This window comes from Tetrao urogallus, assembly GCF_951394365.1.
Source record: "Tetrao urogallus genome assembly, chromosome: 8".
NCBI classification, from domain to species: domain Eukaryota; kingdom Metazoa; phylum Chordata; class Aves; order Galliformes; family Phasianidae; genus Tetrao; species Tetrao urogallus.
In genome coordinates, this window is record NC_136821.1 from 15,396,808 (window position 1) to 15,423,160 (window position 26,353).

Below are 26,353 nucleotides of genomic sequence, written 5' to 3' on the forward strand. Positions count from 1 at the left end.
TTAATCTATAGCTATTCCTTAAAATGAAAGAAAAAAACAAACCAACCAACCCTACGGAGTGTAGTTGGAAAAACAACCATGTGACCAGCGTAGATGAAATGAGTCACAGGCACATCAAACACTGAAAGAATTTCCTGTCTGCAGACTGCAGGCTTCTCTGCAAAGCAAATGAGTAAGACAGCACCAATTTCTGCACAGACCAAAACTAAACTTACGTCAAAAAACTAGATGGTTATTTTTCAGCTACGAAATCTCATACTGCATATCTTCAAAACAGATAGACCTCACGGTGCTATAACATATTAACTCGCGTCTCCTACAGCATTAATTTGCAAGATGGCTTTTAGGAAATTCCGAGTTGACAGAAAAGTTAAAACCAGTTTGTGTGTGTGTTTAACATTCAAAGATTACAAATACAACAACAGTGAACTGCGTGAGAAGGAGGCCAGGCTCAATATCGCCTTCTCTGCACGCACAAGGAAATGTTTGGCCACACAGATTTACGTTCTGTACTCTGCATGGAGAAGTTAACTGACATCAGGACAATATCTTTTCTATATCTGGAAACAGACTTGTTTTTCACTATAGGAGGGCCTGTTATTATTTGTAACTCTCCTATCAAGAAACCTTATAACTCTTAGATATAATAGCACTCAATTGGCAAATGACGTAGATAAGAAGCAAAACATGCGAGAGAACAGATTAGAACTTGTCAGTCTGGTATAGATGCCACAGCCAGACGTATAGGGAGAGTAGTGTTACCCATGCACAGTGAAGCCAGAACAGGTTATCCAGGTTGTCTCAAGTGAGTGCCCCTGCTGCCATTTCATATCACCACGTCCATCTGTCTGTCACAGATAATCCAGACTGAACTCTAGATCTATTCTAAAACCTTGGAGCTTCCTATTGGTACACAGTATGTAAAGCATTGGTAACTGCAAAGTGCTCGTGATTTTCAGAAAGGGAAGAAAGGCTCCTCAGGATCCCAACATGGTAAATCTAGTTTTACTCATCATGTCGATGCCCTGAAGGCAGCTTTCTTTTTTTCCTAATAAAATGAGAACCAGTTCAGGTTATCACAATCCTTTCTCTTTCCCGTTTTCATCCATGATTTAATCATTATGATGTAATTGTCAATTATCTGGAAGTAATGGGGTTGGAAGTGGCCTATTCCCTGTTGTTTAAAATATGCAAATTGTTTACACCACAATGGAGAAGTATAAAAACTTACCGGGTGCTGCATTATATATGGTTGAGGCTGCATCCAAGAAGGACTCTGAACCTGGAACAAAATTGGTATTTTATTATCCACTTCAAATTAACACTGTACTATTCCCCTCTTGTTGCAGCTAGCCTATTTTCTCTCCAAAAAACCTGATTATCCAGATGCTTAAACTGAGGCAGGTTGCCTAACTTCACATGACAAGGTAAATCAAAAGGAGTGAAGAGTACACTAATTGGTTATACGGTTTTCTTATTTAAAAAGAGCTGGTTATAACAGCTCTTTGAAAAAGCGTGCTGCAAGAAATATGAAAGGCAAGATGACAATGTCTCTTTTTCATCTCCAGTAGTGCCATATGTGTAGGATAAGGCAGGATCTGACCTGCATGGGGCATGCAGACCCATGATGACTCACCATTGCTGCTGGAAACTTAAAACCCCTTAAACTTTTCACCTTCTTTCCCAGTGTCCTGTGAATAGGACAGGCAGACAGACTGTCTTGAGCAAAAAAACACAAGGCGGGAAACATTTCTTCCATCCTCTCTGCATTCATTTTCAGTTCAGAGCAATTTTTTTTTAAGATTATTTTTTAATCAGTAAAAATGTAACAAGGTGTTCAGAAATTGAATGGTAAAAAGTAAAACAGTTGAACCCTCCCTTTCCCCAGGCAAAAGCTTAATGGCAAAAATTCTGGTACAGCCTGACGAAAGCCTTGGCTAATCTACTCATGCTATCATAGTATCTGGCTTAGTGATGTCATTTGGGTATACAGGAGTTGCAGAAACAAACACTAGCCAAAACTTTACTAAATTTGTTTACCTTTAATAAGAATAAATCTAGGAACAGGTTATAGCATGCTCCAAAGAAAAAATAAATAAATCATGCTTTTATGATACATTCTGTTGTGTAGATGACAGAACGCTGCAATGAGTTTCAGTGGGATGGATCACTAATGATGATGTGACTAATGCTCAAATTGTGAAATATTTCTGGACAAGAATCTCCTCCCTCCCTACCATAGAACGCTTCCCTTTCATTTTCAATTCGTATTACTGTAGCACTTTAAGTATCATGACGTCAATAACTCCATCCACACCTATTTAAGCTCCATGTGACATACAACAAAAACTGGTTATGACATTTTTAGAAACACGTGTTACTGTCGCCCACCTCTCCCAATAAGCCCAGCAGTGATCCTAAGCTCCCAAGAAGCATGTTTCCATGCCAACTTTCAACTTTTACTTGGACTCAGAACGTTCAAGAGTCTCCTGTTGATTCATAATTTATATTTTAATAAAAAATTCTGATAATGCTTTTCTGGGCATGAGCTTGCTGCAGTTTTTGAGATATTGCTGTACAAAGCAGAATGACTCCATATACTGAAAAATACATCAGTGACACTGCCTGCCAGGAGCAAACATTGTGTTGCATAAATCATCTCAGAAATTAATTCCAAATGGACCCAGCTGCCCTTTATCCCAGAGAGCACCTCCTACATAACACTCTGTTGAAGCAAGAAGGCATTAGATCTCCAGACTTAATACTGGACAATTCTTCCTCACTCTTCTCAGATGGAATGGGAGGGGACATGGTTACTTCTGCACAGTAACCAGATGGTCCACAGGTAGAAAACTTGTGTGTTAAATAGTAAAATGCCGAATAAGTAATCATTTAGGTAACACTGTGATAATGCTCATACAATCTGAACTCCAAACTCCTTTCCAAGTTTTCTTCTCTAATGTTAAGCAAGTTTCTGCAGCCTTTTTAACCAACCTACGTAACACATGACTGCTGGGCTTTTTTGCTCTGAAACCACCCGCAGAAATGTTCAAAACCATGGAGAGATATCTCTGAAATAAAACTTCAGTAAACCAAAAAGGATTTAAATAAAGAATAATTACTTTAGAGGTGAATTATTGATAATAAAAGAATTGGATGAAGAAAAAATGAAAAATCATACATGAAATGCAGAAGTGGCTACAAACTCTTAGCCATCACCACAATTTAGAGAGTGTTTTTAGCAAGACAACTGGCATCCCATTAGTTTGCTATGCTTCCTGCAACAAACACACCTTCAGTTTTTAAGGCCTTCATTTTCATGCTGTACAGTGTGAAGAGGGCCCTTCATTAAGAGGTAGCATGACTGGAGAATGCAGAGAATCAGATGTAGCAACTGATAAATAAACACAAGCTCCAATGAATCACTGAAGCTCCTAAGTTCTAAATACAAACCTGGTATGTGGAAACTGGAGAAGCAATATATGGCGTAATAGACGTTTGAGTGATCATTCTGTTTGCTGTAATACTGTAGGGTGAAGGATAAAATCTAGAAAATATAGAAATATTTATTAAATGCCAGTTCTATGCATATTTCATAATGCAAATATTTTTTTCTTAGTGTGCCAGCACTTAACATACCCATTTTGTAAAGCAGCTGTTGTTGGATCATAAGTGAGTGTCATTCCAGCCTTTAAAAAAAATAAGTGGAAAGAGAATTGACATAATTCATTTTGCTTGTAAATTATTTCTCATACTCATTAATTAGTATTAATTTTAGCTGAAAACTTGTATTGATACAGTTGATTATCCTACAATTAAGGAAAGGTTAATTGACAGAAGTAATTATAAGTAAAGAGAGTCTGTAATATTGGCTAAAAAGTTTCCATCAAGAAGAACAAAAATGCAATCCATAAAATACCGGGCTTAGATAACATGTGCCATGTTTGAGAGGCAGAGTATGAGGATGATTACACTAGGGCTACATTAGGCATACAATATATTAACTATAAAAATGAACAAGGAGCCCACTTTTCAGAAGACACATATGAATTTTGTTGTTTCATACGTATGAGGTATCCTGGCTTGGCAATCACAGTAAACCTATGAAAGTATTATCTTGAATATTAAAGATTAAAAAAAGCTGCAACAAACAGAAAAATTTAATGCTGCACTGCACTGTTTTAACCTTCAAAAATGGCTGTGCGCTTCAGTTCTGCATGAACAAAAGGGATTTCTTACTAGATGTAAATACAGTTACGTTTCACATAGCTTTATAATATCAGAGATATTTCAGATATACTCCTGACCAAAGCAAAGGAGATTTTAGTGTTCACTTTAATGAGATACAATTTGATGTTTTACATTTTGTTTTTTTTTCTCTTAAGGAAGACACAGTTAATCAGTTTATAGAGTTGCAAATTGTCAGGTGAGGGCTGCTTGCATATTTTTAATATGCCAAAGAGCCGAGCCAAGAAGTCTCAATGCCTATCATTTCCATAAGTATTCATTATTGTACACCCACACTAGAGCTTGAAGGGAGGACTTACAAGTCTCACCTCGCCTTCTCTGTGCCATGCTCTTCCATTCTGTATGTATTTATTCTGATTCTGTCTCTTTTTCTGTCCTCCATCGGCAAACTTGCACAACAAAGGTTCTGCAGGAACTGAGAAGGAAGGAAGAGTATTACTTGCAGAACTATTCATATACAGGAAGGTACAAGTACAGAAGGTGAAGAACGTATGTGAAATGGCTTTCAAATATTTCTCCTCTTCTTGGAGGGCTCAGTAATGTCCCAAAGCTTCAAGCAGTTCTGCTCATCAAGAACGACCAGAGCTGCACTGTACTTCCACTTAGTCACATCTGCCAGATAGACTGGACACCTTTATCTCCTGTCACCTTGCACTGAAAAAATGACACAACTTTCCATTCCCTTTCTCTGATCTATAAAGAGCGTGCAATGCAATCACAAGCTCTTCAAGATTTTTCTTTTATCTCATTCTTTGCAAAATGCCATTAAATGGTGTCGCTATATGTTTTTTAGTTTTGGCATAACATAATCCTTACCACAACTTCAACACCTGAAATGCAATCAATCAAAAAACAAAAGTTAGCACAGTGCTCTTTCCTTAAGATTGGCTTAAGCTGCAACAGCACTGTGTACCCGTGGCTGAAGCACAGAGCCACATAACACCACACCCTCTCTAATCACAGGGTGGAAGCTCTGTTATGACTTGGATGTGAACACTTCTCTGCCAGTAATTCCTGAGACATGAGCTGTCTAAGCTTTAAGGTGACACTCCTCTGAGCCGTTCTCTGTTTGGAAACACCTGAATGAGATGAGGCCGGATCTGACAACGTGCAAACGTCCCAGTGCAGAGTAAACACATACGGTTGGGGGAACTGTGTGTAAAAAATCATCCCAGAGGAAAATTTTAGCATATCTATATCCTGCAATAAAATCTATTAGTAAAACCATGACCGGCACTGACATGCCCTTCATTATGCCTGCATTGAAAAAGGACCATTGGTACTTCCCTAAGTCAGAGGAACAGTGAGTACTGAAAACCTCAGGGGACCAACAACCCAGCCCAGAATCTGACTTCCAAACTACTGGCACAGCCAAAACACAACTCACTGCCAGCCAAGTCATCGTTGGTTTTGAATGGCACACATGAAATACTAGGTCTGGTTCCACTGAGAAAAAAAAATATGCATTTCCTACATGATACATCACTGACAGCCTTCTATAGGAAAGGTGATGGACTGGGAGGCAGAGCTGGAGCGTGGCTGCTTGTCTCATCCCAGAATGGATCACGTGTCCTTCAGAGATCTGCACTGCTGTGGATCATACGCTGCTATTCAGCAGCCACATAACTTTTATCTCAGAGAGTCAGACTTCATTGTACCTAACAACGGAATTAACTTCAAATGGATTGTCTTACAGAGACAATCATTAAAAAAACATTAAAATCCTATAACCATAAAATAAACTAGGAAAAGTTTAGGCTAAAAATGGGAAAAATATTGGAGACTATGGAGGGTGAAGTAAATGAGCAATGAAGTACCAGAAACCCTCAAGTAGGAGACAGAAACTGGAGAATAATCTCTTCAAAATTTTCCATTTCTAAAGGGATTTTTTTTGCATTACCAGAACAGTTTTGTTTTGGGGTCTTCTATCAAGAGTATTCTTTGCATATTTGTGGCAAAAATGCAGTGTATCAACAGACTGAAGGACAAGTTGATGTTGCTCATGTAACAGAGCATTTTAATCTGCATTAAATTCTACTGGAATAAGTGGGAGTTAATCACATGTTACTGAACATGGCTAAAGATATCAAGGTGTGGTCCAAGATTATTTTTCCTTGATTTTACATGGTGAAGAAAAAGATCAGAAAGAGAACACTACAATACAAGCAATTAAGTACCCAAAACAAAAAAAGCCATTTGCCAAGTTGAGTAGAAATCTAGCTATTTATGAATTACAGAATCACAGAATGGCCAGGGTTGGAAGGGACTTCAAGGATCATGAATCTCCAACCCCCCTGCCACAGACAGAGCCACCAACCTCCCCATTTAATGCTAGACCAGGCTGCCCAGGGCCCCATCCAACCTGGCCTTGAACACCTCTGGGGGCGGGGCATCCACAACCTCTCTGGGCAGCCTGTTCCAGCACCTCATCAGTCTCTCTGTAAAGAATTTCCCCCTGATGTCCAACCTAAATCTCCCCTCCCTCAACTTAAAACCATTTCCCCTTGTCCTGCAGTTATCAACCCTTTCAAAGAATTATTTCAAACCATCTATTATGGTGAGAAGCACATGTGACTTCCAAAATACACACTAATTTTTTAGAAGAGATAATAAAAAAAAAAGTGTCTCTAGAACAGCATACAAAGGCACCTAATAATATTAGAGGTTTCTAGACCTGTGATTCAGTATTACAGCACTCATGAATAATAAACACTTTATTTAAAACTATATTATGTCTTCATTAGAAGTCTCCAGAGTGTGTTGTACAAAACTCTTCTGTAAGGGTTATTTGAGCTTACATTTCCCATCACTGTCTCAAGATAAAGATCATTTATTTTGGAAAGTCGGAGCAAATCTGCTCAACTGTTTGAACACAATCTTCATTAAAAAAAAAAAAAACTATTTTCAGAATAAATGACATTTTTGTCATTAGGTGACTGAATACAACTTAATTTTATATGATGAAAAGAAGGGAAGAGGAAGGGGAAGAGGAGGGGAGGGAAGATGAAAAGAAAAAAAGAAGAAAAAGAAGAAGAGAAGAAGAAGGAAAAGAAAAGGAAGGAAAGGAAGGAAAGGAAGGAAAGGAAGGAAAGGAAGGAAAGGAAGGAAAGGAAGGAAAGGAAGGAAAGGAAGGAAAGGAAGGAAAGGAAAAAGAAAAGGAAAAAGAAAAAGATCCCCAAATAACTAAGGCAATTATTTGTGATTTGCCAGAAGTTTGCTCTCCATCTTATTGAGCACAGATCTGGTCATGGGAACCCTTATGTTTCTGACCTTCCACCTTTTTCCACAGTCCCCACTGTGTCTATAAACAATGCCAAACGATGCAGCTCGCATCAAAAGAAAAACAAAAAACAGCAGTGGACTGTCTATTTCATACCACCAACTGCTCCGAGAAGGCTGTATAGCTTTCATCTTCCCTGATTCCAGTTCAAGATCTAAATGTGATAAGGAGGACATCTGCAGTGAAAAGCCTCAGTTTTTGGCTGCTCTCCTTGCGACCTGAGCACTACTCATGTTCATTGAAGGTTTGGGGTGGGTGAGAGTAGAGACCGAAGCAGAATGGCACAGCATGTTTTCTGAAGATCAAATGGCTTCAGGGAGAGTGAAAGCCCAAAGCTCCTGGCACACAATTCCTGCCATGGGGCCAGAGAGCCTTCATCCCCTCCGCACTCAGCATTGTCTCTGGGCTGCAAGGGCTGCTCACAGGCAGCTGCTATCCTCCTCTATTCTATGATTGCTTTAGGAATGCAATGACTGGTGGTCATCAGAGAAGGCTCAGGAGCCGAGTAGGATCTACTGATCTCCCTCTTACAGAAGAATAATCACAGCCCTTCAGAAATCGATTTCTTCAGTTTAGCTTTCCTCCTATTTCTCCTAAGATATGTAAGATGTTCTCTCTCTAACACATATAAACATGAATGCATTACATATATACAAGAAAAAGCTGCAGCAAGCCCTACAGACCAGTCAGGCAATCTTTTTTTTTTTTTTTTTTTTGTGGTGCAGGAAGGAAGGGAGAATCATTTTTATTGTTTAATTGTTGGGAAGCGTTCAGGCCCAGATGAAGGGAACTGTTATTCACTCGGTGATTTGTCTCTATGTGCAAGACAGGGAGGCACAGCATAAATATTTGGAGTAGCATTCACAGCTAAGAGATGGCTGATTTAAAAGGTTATGACTTACAGTGAATTTATGCATCTCTGGCTAAGACACAGAAAATGCCCACTCTGCTGACGCTTAATGAAAACCAGCAGACACCTAAGTAGGATGGAGATGATGAGATACTGCTGCAGAAACAGTCTACAAACACACACTTTTCAGTGCATTGAAACCTGGCTGTGGAAAGAGCAGAGCAATCCCCCTGCCCTGAATTGCCCTCCAAGACCAATATCTTTACAGAAGAAATGAATGAACAAAATGTTAGTGTAGAGAGAAAATACTTCCCTGCCATACTTGTTGTGCACATGCGTCCATTAGAATTCAGCCTTCGTCTGCTCAGCGTTTACCCAAATACACGCCAAGTGATACAACTGGGCTTCATGTTCGCACTCTTGACTTTACAAGGCTAATTTGACAACATTTCAATAATCTCTGCTTTCAGATATTCAAAAATGTAACACGAGTTTTAAAATACTATTCTCATTATGAGTTTTCTGTTAAACTACACCTTTTAAACGACTTTCATTATATATTTGCTAGTGACAAAGCACATGAGGTTAAAGAACTTCAACATTAAAACAGCACTTTAATGATATGGCAAGCCTGTACAGCTAGAAACTTCTGCCAAAAGCAGTGGGAATTAAAAAATAGGTTGTGCAATCCAAGATATCAAATATCAGGAGCTTCGTAGGTTTCAAGAGAAACAAAATGCATATTCCTCACACCATCCTAATCTTCACTTATACACAGCATTCAGGGTTACATTTATTTAATAATTTACACAGGACTTAATAATTTGTTGCAAGAGTGACATTTTGATATTTTGAGTGGTTTAATAAGTATTTTTCTTTTCATTTCCAATGTTGACGCTTCAAACTAAGGAGCAATTACAAACTATGAGAACAAAAGCAGAAAAAGCTCCTCATCTTTGATTTAATGGGTAAAATCTTAGTTCTGATGCCTTCAGTGTGACAATCAGAAGTTACACCAGCACAATGACCTCTTGATACCCTTTGGCTATGGCTTTCAGACTGTGGATAGTAGATTATTTCTAAAGGGTCTGTGAAAGATGACTAAGAAATGTGAGTTTATGGTTAAATGGCTGAAGTCACTTTATAGATTTCTGCAACAATAGATTTCTGGATAATTTCAGAGGTAAGCAAATAAGAATTTCAGTACTCCATTTTCTTTCCTCTCCTGCACTAGACAGGTCATCAAGATCAAAACCATTTCAAACAGTGTCTGCCACACCTGGTACGCTTCTCCCTGGCCTATGTTAAGAGCGTTGCATGAGCAGGGCTCTCACACCTGTCCCCAGCTTTCTCCCTGAAACAAAGTGCAAGTGATCAGTGTCTGCTGCAAAAGGGAAGGGGAGGGTGGGACATGGATATTCTATGACCTCTGGGTCGTTGCTGTCACCCATCATTTCTGGAGCAAAAGAAAAAATACTATGGGTTGCTTAGCAAGAATGATCTCTGCCTTTTTTCCACTGAAAAAAATGCATATATGCAAAACAACAAAGAAGCTCTTTTCAGTAAAAGAGCTACAAAATAATTCAAGAGGCAGAAAGCTCTTGTAACTCTTCACCTTATAATAAAAAAGTTAAGAAAGATGAATACACTCAAACTTACATACCTTGGTGTGTCCTTATGTATTCCACAGAATAACTGCTTTATGTAATTATTTATATAATTATTCTCATGTATTATCATGCAGCTACACGCTTGTGCAATAAGGAGGAGATGCCTTTCATGATTTTACCCAGCAGATCATTTCTGCAATTGTTATAGATCCAGCACAAAGCACAGAGATAGGAAATATTAAATATATTTTTAAAAGGAAGGATGCTAGAAGTATGCTACGTCTGCCCTCACTATTCTTCTTCTTCTGTGTTTTGCTCAATGTAAGGATTTAATCTCTCTTTCTTCCTATGTACCTCACGAGGTTTATGTTTCATAGAAAAAGAAAAAGACAAGCTTTAAATAACTCACTGAAATCAGTAATTCTTTACAGAGAAGAGTAGAACTAAATGCAAAAGTACTTTTCATGAGTATAGCAATAGCATAAATATTCAGTTCAGAAGGGTATGAAATACAAAAATCAAAGCTCTGAGAGAAATGGACTAGATTTAACAATCCACAAATCAGAAAAAAAGTATTGCAATGACGTGCCTAATGAAAGCACAAACACCAGGCGAGAGCAAGCAGTGAAATGAATGCACCATTTCTAGGAGCTGTAGGATCATACCAACTTGCAGTGCATTTGAAATTCTCTCTGAGTGAAACTTTCTACTTCCTGACAGAAGACAAACAAGGACACACTAAATACTGAATATATTTCATTAAGCTACTATGGAGTAGGGAAGTAAAGTCTGAGCAGCTTGTTGCACCTGGCTCCAGCTTGATTCACATCATCAGTGCTCACTGTGAGGCATTTTGTCACTCAGAAGTTCTACATTCGGTGCATTTGTGAACGCCCTATGCTACCCTTGGCCCTTGCAGACTCACAAAGGAATTTCTGTTCAGTCTTCCTATGCTTCTCATAACCGTGTTTAACCCATTCTACTTTTTAAGCCCAAACTTAGTTAAAACAACAAAGATGCATTATGAAAGCATGTTTTTGTTAAACAGATGTTCTTCCTCCCACACCTATTTCATTACAGGCCTTCTCTCCTATCCTCCTCGTCCTGATAACAGTGTTTTTATAGCCAGCTCCCTTTGCTGATTTTAGCCAAGTTTTGAGGACACAACGTTTTAATTTAAACATAGTTCCAGTTCCATGGTTTTATTTTCTATGTATTTGAACTTGCTGCTCTGTAACCCCAAAAGATGCTAATCTATTTTGAAACATTTTCCTAACCTTTGTTTGTGCAAGAGCTTTCCCCGCTGCAATCCCCCTCTCTGTGTGCAGGTAGCCTAAAACCACAGCTGCCCCATGGCTCTGCCCCACTTTTTGGCAGAACATAGGGTATTGTCAAGCTGCAGCCTCTCATAAGCCTGCACTATTGGACACATGCCTGCTGTGTGGTGAGGACCTCCAGGAAGAAACTGAACTCCATAAAAACCATCCCATGGAGCAACAAAACTTCACAGCACCAGCATGGAAAAGTACAGCTAAAGACAGCTGAGGCTATAGTCTATACAACAGCATCAGGGATCTTGCTTTGCATGACTCCCCTGTTCACCTTGTCATTTGTAAAGTTATTCAGCACCATGGCACATGCAACTCATTTCATTTAACTGAGAATATGGTTAATGCGATACACTTGATGGCTCACTCACTGAGAACAGCACAAAGCAAGTGAGAATAAGCACACTAAACACACTAATAGGAAGTTCTATTACAGCTTTTTACTGGCTCTAATTGAACAGAACCCCCTATATGTTAATTTGAACTCTTGGTTTCTCCGTACTTCTTACTCTTAATTATGTCCAAGCAATAGCAGCACTGTAAAAATAATCACGGGGGGCGGATCAGAGCACAGTCAACGTTCAGAGAAAATCACCCCATTATCTCTTTGCCCCTAGAGGGATTTTTCACTTCATAAAACAGATTGCTAAATACATGAAATAGAAAAATGAATGTTAAAGCCCCTACACGTAACAAAGTTTCAACAAAATAATTGTAGCCTTGACAATCAATCCCAGCGCAGAGGGTCTGCAAAAGCCAGCAAAGTCAAAGCCCTGCATTAGATTAGTGCTGGTGAAGGGAGTGGTTTCCTGTGCTCTGAAGTAGCTTGCCATCCCTACCGCAGCACAGACTGCCTCAAACTGGAGTAATCTTTTAGGGATGAGGCATGTATGCAGCCTTACTGAGCAAGCTGGATTCTTTTCTGCCTGCTGATGGCTGCTTCCCTCTTTCTCTGTGCCAAGGTCAGGCTCTGGCAAACATTCCACCAGTGGTATAAAGGTGGTTCAGTAACCACGTCAACTATGAAATTTGTAAAATTCTCACTTGGGACCCTCAATAAAATGGCTACCAAACGCAGGCTGGAATGTCAGGCATGCATTCTTTTCTCCGATGTTATCCTGATTTCCTTCTGTTTTACTCTGCTGCTCTGAATTTCTTTTCCTCATTTTTGAGTTAATGGAATGCTAAGTTTAATATTTTAGAAACAATGCTGACAAAACACTGGCACACTGATGGCACACTGGGGAACTTGATGTGACAAAAGAACTGCAGCATCTCCGCATTTTGCATTGCACAATATTTCTAGAATTATCTTTGTTGACCTCCTTTCACCTTCCTGAAGAACCTCAAAGCCTGCTCTGACTTGAGAGTAAAAACTCCCAGTGAATGAAAACGCCTGGCATAAAGGCACTGTTACAGAATTTTTTAATCAAATTTTAATCAAAAACTTTTGTCATCAAATCTTTTTTCACGCTTAGTTTGGAAAAAATCAACAGATGGCAAAAGTAGTTCATTTTTCACCTCTTTATATAGATAAATTGCTCATGGAAAATCAGACAAATTCAGTTCTGATGCACATACAACACATCCTGGTCTCCTGACTTCAGCTGGAATTATGTGGGATATAATTTGCGTGTAACTGGCCTAAGGCATCTTAGCTGGTCATCTACGTGCTATGAGGATAGATTCCTAGAAAAGAATTAGAATAGGGAAGTGATCTACCACGTTACAAGTGAGCAACTATTACAGTCATCCAACAAGAAACAGTTTAATTTTTATAAGGCTGCCTCTCAATGAGAAGCCAGATACAACAATCAGTCTAACAGGCTCCCACTATGTAAGCAGTAACCCATCCATTCATCTCATTAGAAATACATGCAACATACCAGAAACTCCTGCTGGTGTCTTTATGAATTTTCCATTAAAATGAGCAATCACCGCTTCACATTTTTCTGTTGATTCCATCCTAGGAAAATAAAGAATAATTTACATAAATTAAATGCTCAGATTTCCATATTCCTGCCTTTTTTCATGCACACGTCTTTCTTTTTTTTTTTACTTTTTTTTTTTTTTACTTCACTCTTGTGACTGCTTTCCCATTAGAGCAACGAAGATGATGTTTTCTAAGAATACACTACTTCAGAAAGCTAAAAACAAAACACAGCTAATATTTTTTAATTTACACAGTTTAAGGTCAAAGGTACACTGCAAATTTATACTGCAAATACTGCAGTATTGCAGTACACACTGCAAATACAATACTTTAATTTACTCAGAAATTAGGAAAAACACAGATAACTGTAGTGCTTTTGCTTTTCAAAAAAGTAGATTGATATACATTCTTAATTAAATTCTAAGCATACATGATGCATACAAAAATAGTTAATGCCATTTTTGATAGATACTGAAGTGATTGTACTGTTTAAGTCAGACACAAATGTGCTTGACTGCATGCCCCAAATTGCCTTTGAACCTTTTAGTTTCTATGTATCATCACAACTAAACCATGTGCCTGTCCCTCATTTAATCATTGTTACCTTCCAAACAGGAACCAATAACAGAACAGCTGTGGCAGTTACTGAGAATCCAGCATCCTGAACAGGTTAGTGTACTTCTGTTGTCAAAACTAGCCTTAATAGACTGGGCGGATTGCTGTTGAGCTACTGCTGGTCTGGGAGTGGCTCCACAGGTTGCAGCTACATCTTTACATTGCAATGTAGATGTGTCGGCTCTAACAACCAAGTTGGACTAAATTGGAACAGATTACCAAGATGTGCAAGTAAAGTGAAACTTATTTTAATAGAAGAATACATTTTGCAGCTGTCTGAAAGATAATGTTTAAAGTTAACAGGATTTTCTTTTCATTTGCTCACTGAGTTCTTTAATGTGGATCCAAAAATTATGCCCAATGACCTCAGCAGCAAAGAAGCAGCACTACAAACAAGTTAAGCCTTGGCACCTTTTTAATTCTGATAGCCTTTCTGCACAGACCCACAAGATGTCATCATACATGAGAACCAAAAACATCAAAATGTCAGACTAAACAGTTTTCTTTGTGGTTTCAAAACCACCTTCTAGGGAATTTACAGAAGTTCTGGATTTTTGGATCTGAACCAAAGAACTGCAATTTTTTTCTTTCAGATGAAACAAACAATATTATTTAGTTTCAGACTCAAGTCTGTCTATATTATCCACCTGGTGAAATGCTCCCACAGGCAAGAAATGATAATCTTTATTTTATGTTTGTGTGTTTCTTGGACCATTTGAAAGTGAATATTTTTGACTTTAATATTTATGCAACGATATCACAATAGCAGCTTATTCTGTAAATACTGTATTATGTATACATGTATCTAAAAATAACAAATACATAAATACAGATAATACTCAATGCCTATGTACACATAATAATACAATCTATAACACAAAATCTATTAACAAAACGTTTTAAAACTAATCTTCCATAACATCTTCATTAGGAGAAATGTTTTAAATACACACAAGACTTCTGCACAGAATTTTAAAACTCTTTGGCTATATCGGAATAAAAGAATTCATAAAATACCACTGTGGATTCCAGGTAGAATTAGTAAGCAAGTTTAGAGAAAAAAAGACTGCATAAACGCCCACGGCCTACCAAATCTTAGCTTGAATGTTACTGGATTCTGCCCTTCACAATACCCGCACATAGCACTCCCCTATTTCCGTTAATGGAAAACTCCAATCTAAAGTCTCCAAATTTTGATTTCCACATTAAGCAGGTCTTAATTAGAGATGGGAAAATACCAGAAAGATACAGAGAAAACTTAGGTGAGGAAGCCCCAGAACAAATGACTGTATTAACTACAGAAAAGGCGGTTGCACACAGATGGAATACATGGGAGCCATCCACTAATTTATGGAAAATGTTCATTCTTGTTGATTTAGGATGTGTACTGAATCAAGCTGCCAAATATTTCAAGGTAAAATTTAATGTAAATGAATACAAATATTTTCTTTCCCAAATGATGTTAATGAACCTGACAATTCCAAGCAATGATATCCAAAAAGAAATGATGATGAGTGGATTTTCTCACAGGAAGTAATGAAGAAGAGGGGATAGCGGGGTGGTTTTCCCTATGGCTTCTTGTTTGGAATTCAAGCCTCACAAGACAGAAATGTCACAGCAGACGTTTCAGTGAAACACTGCATAACCCTTGCTTCAGGCATAGAGAAGAAAGGAGAAGTACAACAAGGAGGAAGTACTAGAGATGAACTCTTATTCTTGTCAGTTGTCTACTAAGAACAATAGATTCAGATTCAGCCACATAAGCAAAATGGGACACAGCCACATTTTACTAAGCAAAAGATAAACAAGCAAAGCTCTTCTTGTATCTAGATATCCCTATTCTGGCCTTTTCAATTAACAAGGGGAAAAACGCTGCCAACATAGCTAATGACACTGAAGTACCTGGCAAAGCCAACACCACGGCTTGTCCCACTCGAGTCACGCAATATCCTCGTAGAGATAACCTGCCCAAAAGGCTTAAGCATGTTCTCAAGCTCCTGCTCGTCCATTGAAAGTGGCAAATTGGAAATGTATAAATTCGTTGGATCCTGTTCTTGTTGCTGAAACAGAATTAAAAACAACTGTTATTATACTAGCATTGGGAAAGACATTTTGAACACAAAATATAAGAGCCATTACGTATATCTACTGCTAAACAGTTTTACCTTTAAAGATGATTCTCCCTAGCATTAGCAATCTTCATCTTCTGTCACTATATATTGCATTCCTAAGAGAAGCTCTCCTCCTCTTGGTATTAAATACTGCTGACAAGGACATTTTTAAGTGAAGATAAAGGTGAATAATTGACTAATTTATAGTGCATGTTAAAACTTCATGTTTCAGATTCTTTTGGAATGAAGAAGCAGCAAAATCAACACAAGGGAAAAATGACAAGGAGATACAAGAGTGGTGGAAAAACTACAAAAAAAAAAGAGATGTAAATTAAACACACAAAATTATAGAATGAGAATACAAAAATAATATGGGGAAAAAAAGAGGTAATGCATTTAAAACTGGTTACATGGCCAAAATATTTTCATAAGAATAGCCTAATGTACAGAAAAGTGGGACACCTCTCTCTTCTCTCATACATGAACATGTTTGAGTTTTTGTAATAGTTTTACATTATGTATTGAAACAATAAAAAAGTGTTCCAAAAATGTCTCTAGGAACAGACAAAACAACAGAGCCAGTAAATTATTAGGACTCATATTAGATATGAGAGACAAATGTAGGCATGTCTGCAATTCTGCTAACCTTATGGCTATCTACTTTTTGTGGTATATGTATGTAGCAAGAAATTCCGTCTTAATCAAAGAAACATTTCTGTTGAAATCAATTGTTTCAAGTGTTTGTCAACAGATTTTCCAGTTGTGGTTAAGGATGCATCTCTTGCATCTTTCTCGTATTGCTAATTGATGGCTGTACTCTTGTTACTACACACATTCTTAATCTACACAGATCTGTATGATTTGGCCCTTACAGTTGTGCAAAAGCTTGATATCATCATTGTAGCTTTCTGTATAGACCTAAGTCTCTACAGCATGTATAATACTCAGAAGAACTTTACTGGCATTAGAAAAATACGATATGAAACAAATGTGATTTTGTCGACATTAGCCTCAGTGTATTTTCATTCTGTGCAAATGGGTTAAGCTAAGAGAAGTTTGAATCAAAACAAAAAACAAAATGAAAAAAAAAAACCCGTAACACCTTCCAACCAGGAATTAAAGCATTTATTGAAGCGATTATAGCTGTGGTGATACTTTCTTATAAAGAATAAACACCAATCTGTCATTAAACTGCCCTTGTATTAATAATATCTCGGCACCTTTAGCAACAAATTGTATAATTCATTAGTTTTCTGTCCTGGATATCATCTCTCAGGTGGGACTGGCATTCCCTAGGGAAAAAAGGGCCAGATGGCTAAGTCTTGGTTCTTTTAGGCATAAAAACAAATTCTTACACTCCAAAAAATAAAGAAAGTTAAAACAGGGAAGCAAATCTTATGCTTAAGGACTCACATTGTTTTTTTTTTTGTTTTTTTTTTTGTTGTTGTTGCTGTTGTTTTTTTGTTTTTCCATCTGTATTCAGTTAGAAGGGCCTAAAGATTTCCATAAGGCTTTTTAAAGAAATTTCAGCAACAAAGGACCTACAAGTGTTTGCTTCTGCTTTTGGTCCTTCAGTGGGACTGACCACAGTGGAAAAAAAAGTGGAAGATACTTTTACAGCTGGTAAAGAAGGCTGAGATGGGAGACGAAAGGCAAAAAGAAGTTAAGATGATCAGGCTGTCACGAAGAAATTGTGGAATAGTAGCCGGAATTTCATTCTCTTCTAATTTCCCCAGAACAAAATAGTTAAAATGCCAACAAACACATTCCAAAGTGCACCGAGGCTATAACTACACCTCAGATGCTTCAGCCCTGGGGAGTGGCAGCGATTCAATCATAAAGCAAATAGATCAGAATAAATTAATTTAATCCACTTCTTAATTTTGCTGGGAAGAAGGGGAAAAAAAACAGAAAAAAAAAAAAAAGACGACTGCCATTGGTACTCAAAATAGCTGTTTTATGATACTGAGATAATACCACTGGGGTGGACATAAAGGAAGACCAAACTCCTTTCTACAATATATCTGGAATTTTATGCAGTTTGGAAGTAGAAAAATTATACCTATTAGCATAACCTCCTCTAATTAGTATTAGCAAAACACGTCCTCTTCTACATTAATTTCTCATGTCATCATGTAGCTTCTGTCATCTCCATAAGATTGAATCTTAAAACAGCTATCTGGGTAAGTGTGGGGAGACTATAAGAAGTAAGTCATTTCCTCCCCCTTAGAACACACTGGATTTCCAAATTGACTTCCAAATGGCAGCCACAACCAGGACTCCCCATCCAACTTTATCCTGTCTAACACAAAAGGCACTGTACAAACAGATGTTTGCTTTTATATAAGGATTTGGCACAGAAAATGGTTAAACAGTTAAAAATTCAGGAAGTTTGGAGAGAGACAAACTTTTTCACTCATCCCTCTGTCTGTCTCTGACAAACAGCAGTTTAATACATTAAGTTTTGTGACTTCCTTCCTTACTGAAATCTGTCCCACCATAACTTGGTTTACAGTTATTACAGTTCTGTGTTAGAAAAGAATATTAACTCCATAGATATCTGACTTTCTGTAATTCAGCAAATGGGTGCAATGAAATACCTGCAAAAATAAGCATCTAACTCAAACCCTGCCTATAGACAGCAATCATTGCAAGAGCTCTCAAAGGTAGATTCTTCTGTGGTTAACCATATAATCATCAGCTTTTACCTTAGAAAAGTTAAACCTCATGAAATCATTTGTACAACATTAGGAGAATGATCACAAAGAATAGTGGAGAGATTCCTACTCAGGATAACAAACTAGAATATAAACCAGTGAACCACTGGAATTTCTCTTTTTTTCTAAACGATTTAGGAAAATTGCTTGACTCTTCGTATCTCATGGAGGGTCTTCAGTGGGTTCTGAAAGACACTGAAAGTGCTCAGGTCACTGCAGATTATGGGCAATGTCGGGATTTGTGGGCCACCATGAGAGCACACACTGTTGAGGAAACTAGGAAGTCTTGTTTTTAGCCATTGGTGTCAGCAAGTTTCTATCGGTCTTCTCTCACCAAATACCTTTAGCTGTGCCTTCAGAACTTCAGAACAGTGCTTCTTCAGCTCAATGAACTTGTTATCCCCAAGTAGCACTTGCAGAGCTGGCTTAATAAGCTGACTACAAGGTATGCTGTTTCTCATAAAAGAGAGAGAAATGGTCAACTGCCAATGTTCACTTCTGTAGAAAAGTGGTGATCAGGAGTCCTACATAATGCGAAAGGTTCTGCCATCATCTGAAACAAATTAACAAGAACCTCGCTGTGCGTGTGGAATTGTTCCTAAATTGCAAGCAAGAAACTTGGCAAAACGATAAGACATCTGTTTTCTCTTGCTCTGTGTAAGGTCACAGATAACACACAGCCATTCAGAAACATGTGACTAGGAACTGCTCACAGCATGGAAGATCCTCCAGCTGATAGGGAAGGGATTAAATGCTCATCTGCCTTCTTATAGAAACCGCTTTAACATTTGCAATTGGCCTGTGTCTCACTGAAATATGCCTGTTTCAGCCACTGTTTTAATACTATCTGACCACAGACTGCTAACAAGACAGTTCATCGGAAAAATCACTACTACAATCTTCACTTCTTATCCAGAATTCCAGAACAAATGCATAGGATTAATATGCTAGGCATTTTAATTCATTTTCATAGGTACATCTCCATTATGAATAGGAAGTCTGAAAAGTAATGTTTAACTATAACAAACACTGTGTGCAAGTCTGCAATTAAACCCTGCAACCACATGTTCCCTTTTTATTACTCCTCACAATTCTTGCTTGCACCCATTCCTCCAAGGGCACCAAAGTGCCCCCTGGCAGTGCTGGATATTGCTCACAGATGCCACCGTTTCCTGCAGAAAGTTAAATGAGAGTACCAAGGCTCCTAGCTAGATGATCATTACTGTCCTTTTCAACACAGGCCATTCTATGATACTATGATTCTAACAGGGCATTCAAGCCAGGGCTGAACAAATCATAGCACTGCTTGGCAGATGAGGTAAGACTTTTGTGAGCTGAAGCTGTGTACTCAAGGGAAGTGGCTGCTAACTGTCTTACTTAATGCAAATGCAATTCCTGAAACGACAGATGTTTTGCAAAATTTGGCTTACTTTCAATTTATTGTAAAATGATTTTTAAGAACACGGAATTTGCAGAAATGTCCACTGTATTTAAAATGGCTACCTTACAGCTTCCTATTGTGGCTAACTGAATTTTAGGTAGAGAAATGGCGAGAAACTGATCATATTTACTTAACACAGTCTATAACCATAGGATTTAAGACTATTGCCTACAGAAGGTACCACAAATTAGGTTAAAACGAAACTCCTCTTACCAAAGAGTTGCTAAAAACTGCTGTATAAATCTGCTTGAGTTGTCTCCTCTTTGCCTTTCATTTGTTCTTTGGCAGTCAGAAACCCAGATGCAGAATAAAGACTACTGCAATATGCCCACCTTTGCTAGTTGGATTAAGCACACAAGATACCATGGTAACCTAAGTTTATTTTCTTACTTTACTCTGCAGGAACAAAAACCTGATTTAATTCTCCAGAAGGTTGCCACAGTGAAGACAAGTACAAAAAGTAATACATTATTAAAAGTCATACAAGTTAGCTGTTTCTCATTCTTGCTAACTCAAAACCATTTTCCTCATCACTGATGTGAAAGACTACCCTTAATGCATTATGTTTAATAGCTGCAAAACAGCCTTGACTTCTGTTCAAGAGATAAGGACAAGTGACTAAGCAGGCCTTTTCTTCCTCAAAAAACATAGCTGCTGTGCAATTCACACTTTATTTAGAGTGACAGTTCAACTTTTCCAAACATCTTTGGAAAAAAAAGGCATCTCAAGTTAGAATACAAAAGTGCTCTTGCATCAGACTTAACTGGAAGCAAAGATGTAGCTACCAACCTACCGGGAGTGCTTCACAGTTCTGCCTTTCAACCATTAGTAAAGAATATAAAGGTGACAAATTTGTGTTACCTCTGAATTCTGGTGCACCAACATGAAATCAGACAAAGGGCAAACATATATAACACATTAAAAACACTTCTACATTTAAGAGAAAATTTGGTGCATTGTTTTGAGGGTCAAGAGACTTCTCCATAAAATATGAACAGTTTCTCTAGACTGATGGGTAGTCAGTATATGTTGACAAAACTTATTTTGCATTGTTACCATTGGGCATTTTCTAACACGACTAAGAAAATGCTCCGAAGGTTTGCCTATTTTTTGTGCATTCCTGCAATAAGGGAAAGTTGTGCATGCTTGAAATAAGGGAAATGATTTGTTAATGTGAGATCTAATGCAATAAGCATAAGCATATTTACTTGTTCTAGTGGAAGGAAGGAAGTGAAGACTTTAAAGAAGAAATTAAAAAATTTTGCATCTGAAGCCCTAACCCCTGATAATGTGTGACTGTGGGGGAATCTTTCAATGGATAAGTAATGACTCTTCCTCCAAAAATGCACATTAGTAAATGGAACAACAATCCTTGGCTCAAATTAACAAATGTCATTGTCCTCAGAAATCCTCTAAGTCCATGCATTACTTTCATTAATTCTGTTAGAAGTGACACAAGTTAACCAAAAATAAGTTTGTGCTTCTGTAGGGGGAGAAAAAAATAATAATAGAGAAAGCAACAAAAAAATGGAAAATACAAACTAGAAAAGACTGAATATCACTCTAACAGCATAGCAAAGTTGTACACAGAGAAGCACTAAAAAGCTCATGAACACAGACAAGAGAATAGAGAGGGCAGGAAAGAAGATGAAGCCTTTGAGAAAATCTAGGCTAACTGTCTCATTGAGTCTCTAGGAATTGCATTGGATTCAGATGGTTACATTGCATTGAATGGAGGAGACCCCTGTAGTATTAAGGACCAGGTTGAAATACATTTGCAAGAGCACTGGACTGTATGCGAATGGCTTCAGTGATACCCAAAAAACATGACAAAATCTCTGCTACAGGAGTAACTTCATATGTGACACAAATTTAATAGCTATAAGCCTTTCACTATATTATCTCAGGAATCAATATACCCATCCTGAGCTAGACAATATGCCTATGCAAGGCTAACTGTCATGTCAAGTATGTTACATATCACTCAAAAAGCTATGAGCTGCCACAGCCAAGCTGCTATCCTAGCTAGCTCATAATACCTCTTTGATGTCATCAGCATGATACAGATATTCTCATGTGGCTTTATCTAGGCTGCAAACACAATCATACTCTTGAATTAAGTTTGCTGGACACAAAACTATGTCAAAAACTATGCTTTTTATAAAACTTTTTTATTCATTTCTTTTTTTTACCCTCTACATTTACATACTGGTTTACTTAAGAAAAATAGGAACTGAATTCGATTTTCCTTATAAGAGAGTCACTTTTGCAAGCATTTGAAACACAGTTACTTTGGAGCAGAGAGCTAAACACAGCTGAATAGCATTTAATGGGACAAAATCTCCTAACACTGACACAAATGCTGTATGTCACATTCAAGATCAAGAATTTACAAGAAATTGGGTTACTCATATCTCTGTAACTTTCAGACTTTATTAACTCTAAAACACTCATTAAAGGTTCTCAGGTTTTAAAATCTCCATTCAAAATGCCAACATACCAATATGCCAAGTAGATTTTCCATATGCACCTACCCTCCTATACCATGTCATTTGCTATTTGCTCTGAGCAGCACATAATCCTACAATTATTTCACTGATTTTACCTTTGGGTGGGGAGAGAAGAGAAAATTCTCAAATAATAAGCATTCACCCTTGTAGCAACCATAACAACTTTTCTAACACAGATCAGTAGTGTTTTTTTACGATATTGTCTGTACTGATCCTATTGAAACAAGTATTTGGGCATGTGTTTATTTAGGAAAAAATGCAAGGTACAAAGAAATTTTAGTTGAGTAAATCCTACAAAAGCAGCATTTCAAGTATATCTTGGGCTATATATTTTCAGAGGTCTCTCTCAAACTCATAAAGACTCGGGATTCAGTCAAACATTTCCAAGCATCCTCACTAGTTTTCAATACATGACTTGTTACTCTAATGGTCTCATTTTTAAAATACCATACAGAATTTTCTTCTAAGCAGTATTGTATTCAAGTCAGCATGTGCTCAAACTTCACATCCCTTGCAAGGTACAGAATTCAAACAACTGCAAAGGCTTTTAACAAAAATAATTATAATCTTTTTCTTTCGTCATTCTTTAGTAACAGGAGATTGCTGAAAAAATCTCAGAACCCATTTTTTCATCAGTTCATCAAAGTGAAGTTACTCACAAGCACAGTTTCAATAAAAGAAGAAACCTAACTATGAAAATGGGGAGAACTCTTCAATGCTACTACTAAAGTTATTTAAGAAAACATGGCTATGAAAAATCATAATTTCTGAACTAATTACTGGTTTATTATTGAAGCCTTCCTTGAGGAGCAAGAACAATAAACTAATAAAAGAAACTTCAAGAAGAAATTCTAATGAACCAAAATAAACCAAAACTGACTTAGAAACTTAGTTTCTAACTAGCTTAGAAATAACAGAACTCTTGCAAGACGTGCATTTGCTCTTCCAGACGTCATCTCTAGAGTAGCAAATAAGCCATTGTTTTTGAACTGCGTCCTGAAACAAACTGCCTACCAATACATCATCTCTTCATCGCCTTTCATGGGTGCTGCTACACACTGGAAAAGAAATCAGTAAGACTGAATGCTGGAAATACTCCAATGAATATGAGGAAAAGGGGAATTGCTCATCACCTCCATTTTAATTTTCAGTCAAAAGTCTACTCTCATCCCCTCGTACCGCAAAAATATCTTCCATCAGCTCTCAGCAGAATTGCCTTTCCAGCAGGAATTTCAATTTTAGCTGTCACCAGAAGATACATTTAACCAGCACACAGCAAAGATCTTCCCAAGTTGCTTAAGTGTAACTATCTTAGTAAAGTTTTTCACATCCAGATCTCTGAAAGGGCAGAATAATTGAAGACACAATGTTTCTTGAGCAATGCTCTAACACTCGGCTCCTTAATCTGCACTATCAACATGACATCTCTCAGAACATGGCCAGCTCCCCACAATGACCCTCATCTCAGGATGTGGCCTGACGCTGCATGTCAGGCCCCAAGCCCTCCAAGTCTGCTCAGTGAGAGCCAAAAGTCAGATCAGATTGGAAGCAGACAGCAGAGTACAGCATGAGCTTACCCAGAGCATAGAAAAAGTTCAGAGTCAATATTTGAAGTTATCTCTACAAAGCAAACAACAGAAGTTTTGATAAGTACAATCCAGACAGTTTCTACTAAACCGGGATTTGTAGATGACCTTGTTGAAAAGAAAAGCTTTTTAATATATCTGTATATAGTTACGGTATGAAGCTGCGAAAAGGAATTCATTGCAGTCAGATTCAGGCTTCAACAGTAATTTTTTTCCTTCCATTTCATTTGTGATCCAAGAGGAAGATGTGAAATGCTAGGTAGTAGTGGAGCTACTGATGGCCATGGGCACAGAGCAGTGATGTTTTCCAAACCGAGCTGACAGGCACACATCTCTTTGTGACTGAAGCAGCTGCACTGGTCAGTAAGGACGCAGCACGCAGCTGGCAAAATGTTCTCCAGATCTTTCAGTGTGACATTCAGGCTAATGCCAGAATAAACGGTTTCACAGCAACATGACCGCTTTATAATACTGGCTTTGTAGTGCACAAAGGGTAATATCAAATACATAACCACAAGTAAACTTTTTTACAATGTAATGCATATGAAGAGTCTGATCTTAGATCTTGCCAAAACAACTGGAAGTGGATGGTGATTCTCTGTTTGGCACATCCAAGTAGAGATACGATTTTTCAGACAAAAGGAGAGCAGCACTGTTTGTCCACCCCACACTAGCCAAAATTTCAATGGCTCAAAGTATATAGACAACAAATCAAAGCACTTAAACTCTCCATCACTTACAACTGTTTGTTTTAGCACTGTTTATTGTTGTTGCTTTTCTTTATTTTTTTTTCTCTCTTTTTTCTAAATTTATAATTCAATCACTCTTATCATGCTAAAAAGTAGATGAACAATTTTCACTCTGATGCCAACTTTATAGTTACAGATTTCCCACAAGTCAGCAGGATTGACAGACTCAAAGTGTCAGAAAATAGATCAAAATGGTCAAGTATCATGACACATGCTTTTTCATTAATGCTAACAGAAAGAAATATTAGAATTTTGCAACTAACTAGCAGATGAAACGATTAAAAAAAATGTAAAAAACTAGGAAACTATTCATTAGATTGCTACAGAAAATAAATAAAGCTTCACCTACTCAGACAATTAGATAAGCTAAAATTCTTTATTAGCAAAATGAATTTACTTTCTTTTCTCCTACCTACATATTGTATTTGCAAGATGGCAGACAGAGGTCTTGAAAAATCTAGTGTATATATTGAAGTGATTACCTAAAAGCTAAATATTAAAAGTTATTTATTAAACATAGATAAAAAACTATAAAAAGAAAAAAGTCTGGTGTTTTTTGGTAAGCATATATGTTTGTATCATGGCTGCAGTGAAATATGCATTAAGTATGAAACATATGGTTTCCATTTTGTAACCCTGGAACTCATCCAGAGACATTTTATGTTGTTAGCTTAACTGTTCTCCTCAGCTGAGAAGCTGTGGAAAATATCTCATGCAAAAAAAATCTGCACCTAATGGAGAACTGCAAAAGATTTGCTAGATCTGCTATGAACTATTAAAATTAAAAAAGGCTCTGAGTTTACTGTTTAATTACTGGAATATTTTTACTTAATTAGAATATAATTTTCAAACTCTAAAGATCTACTTTAAGAGGCACCACAAATTACACGAACAGATCATGTTGGAAATATTTTCTTAATTGAATAAATTTGTAGTGGTAGCTATGGCGTCATGTTGGAAATTGGCCATCTGACCTAATACCACCATATGACAAAACCATTATTAATGTATCATCTCCCTGATTTTATAGATTTACAAAGCTTATCTTGTGGAGATAGAGCTCTGAAGGCCAGGTTAAGTAATAATTCAATGCAGAGACCAGAGATTGGTAAAAAGATCGTATTTCTTTAATTTTAGTAATATTTGATTTTGCCCTGATGCAGAATAGGTTGTCAAAGAGTTGGCTAGGAATATCAAGAAAATCTTAGCACAGATTTATATTTCTCTTTTATTAATGCAAAATACATTAAAAATGCTGCAAACAAAGTTCCTAGGTTAAATTTTGCTTTGTTGCTCTTAAGAATTCATCCCCAAATTGCAAGGCTGTTAGCCTCAGTAACGGCAATTAGACGATGTATATAATCTCTCATACCTG

General features: G+C 37.4%; 1 protein-coding gene across 2 annotated transcripts in view; it reads right to left on the minus strand.

The window, feature by feature from the left end:
• The window catches only part of RBMS1 (RNA binding motif single stranded interacting protein 1), a gene marked incomplete at both ends in the record, with an annotated part of 135,062 nt that overhangs the window by 1,941 nt on the left and 106,768 nt on the right, over positions 1-26,353 (minus strand). Inside the window, 6 exons of one of the 2 annotated variants that reach the window (XM_079539260.1) lie at positions 1,232-1,282; positions 3,454-3,547; positions 3,640-3,689; positions 4,557-4,663; positions 13,203-13,282; positions 15,767-15,924. In XM_079539260.1, the coding sequence (XP_079395386.1) occupies positions 1,232-1,282; positions 3,454-3,547; positions 3,640-3,689; positions 4,557-4,663; positions 13,203-13,282; positions 15,767-15,924 (540 nt within the window). Of the gene's footprint in view, positions 1-1,231; positions 1,283-3,453; positions 3,548-3,639; positions 3,690-4,547; positions 4,664-13,202; positions 13,283-15,766; positions 15,925-26,353 lie in introns of both variants that reach the window. The other variant, XM_079539259.1, reaches the window with a different exon arrangement.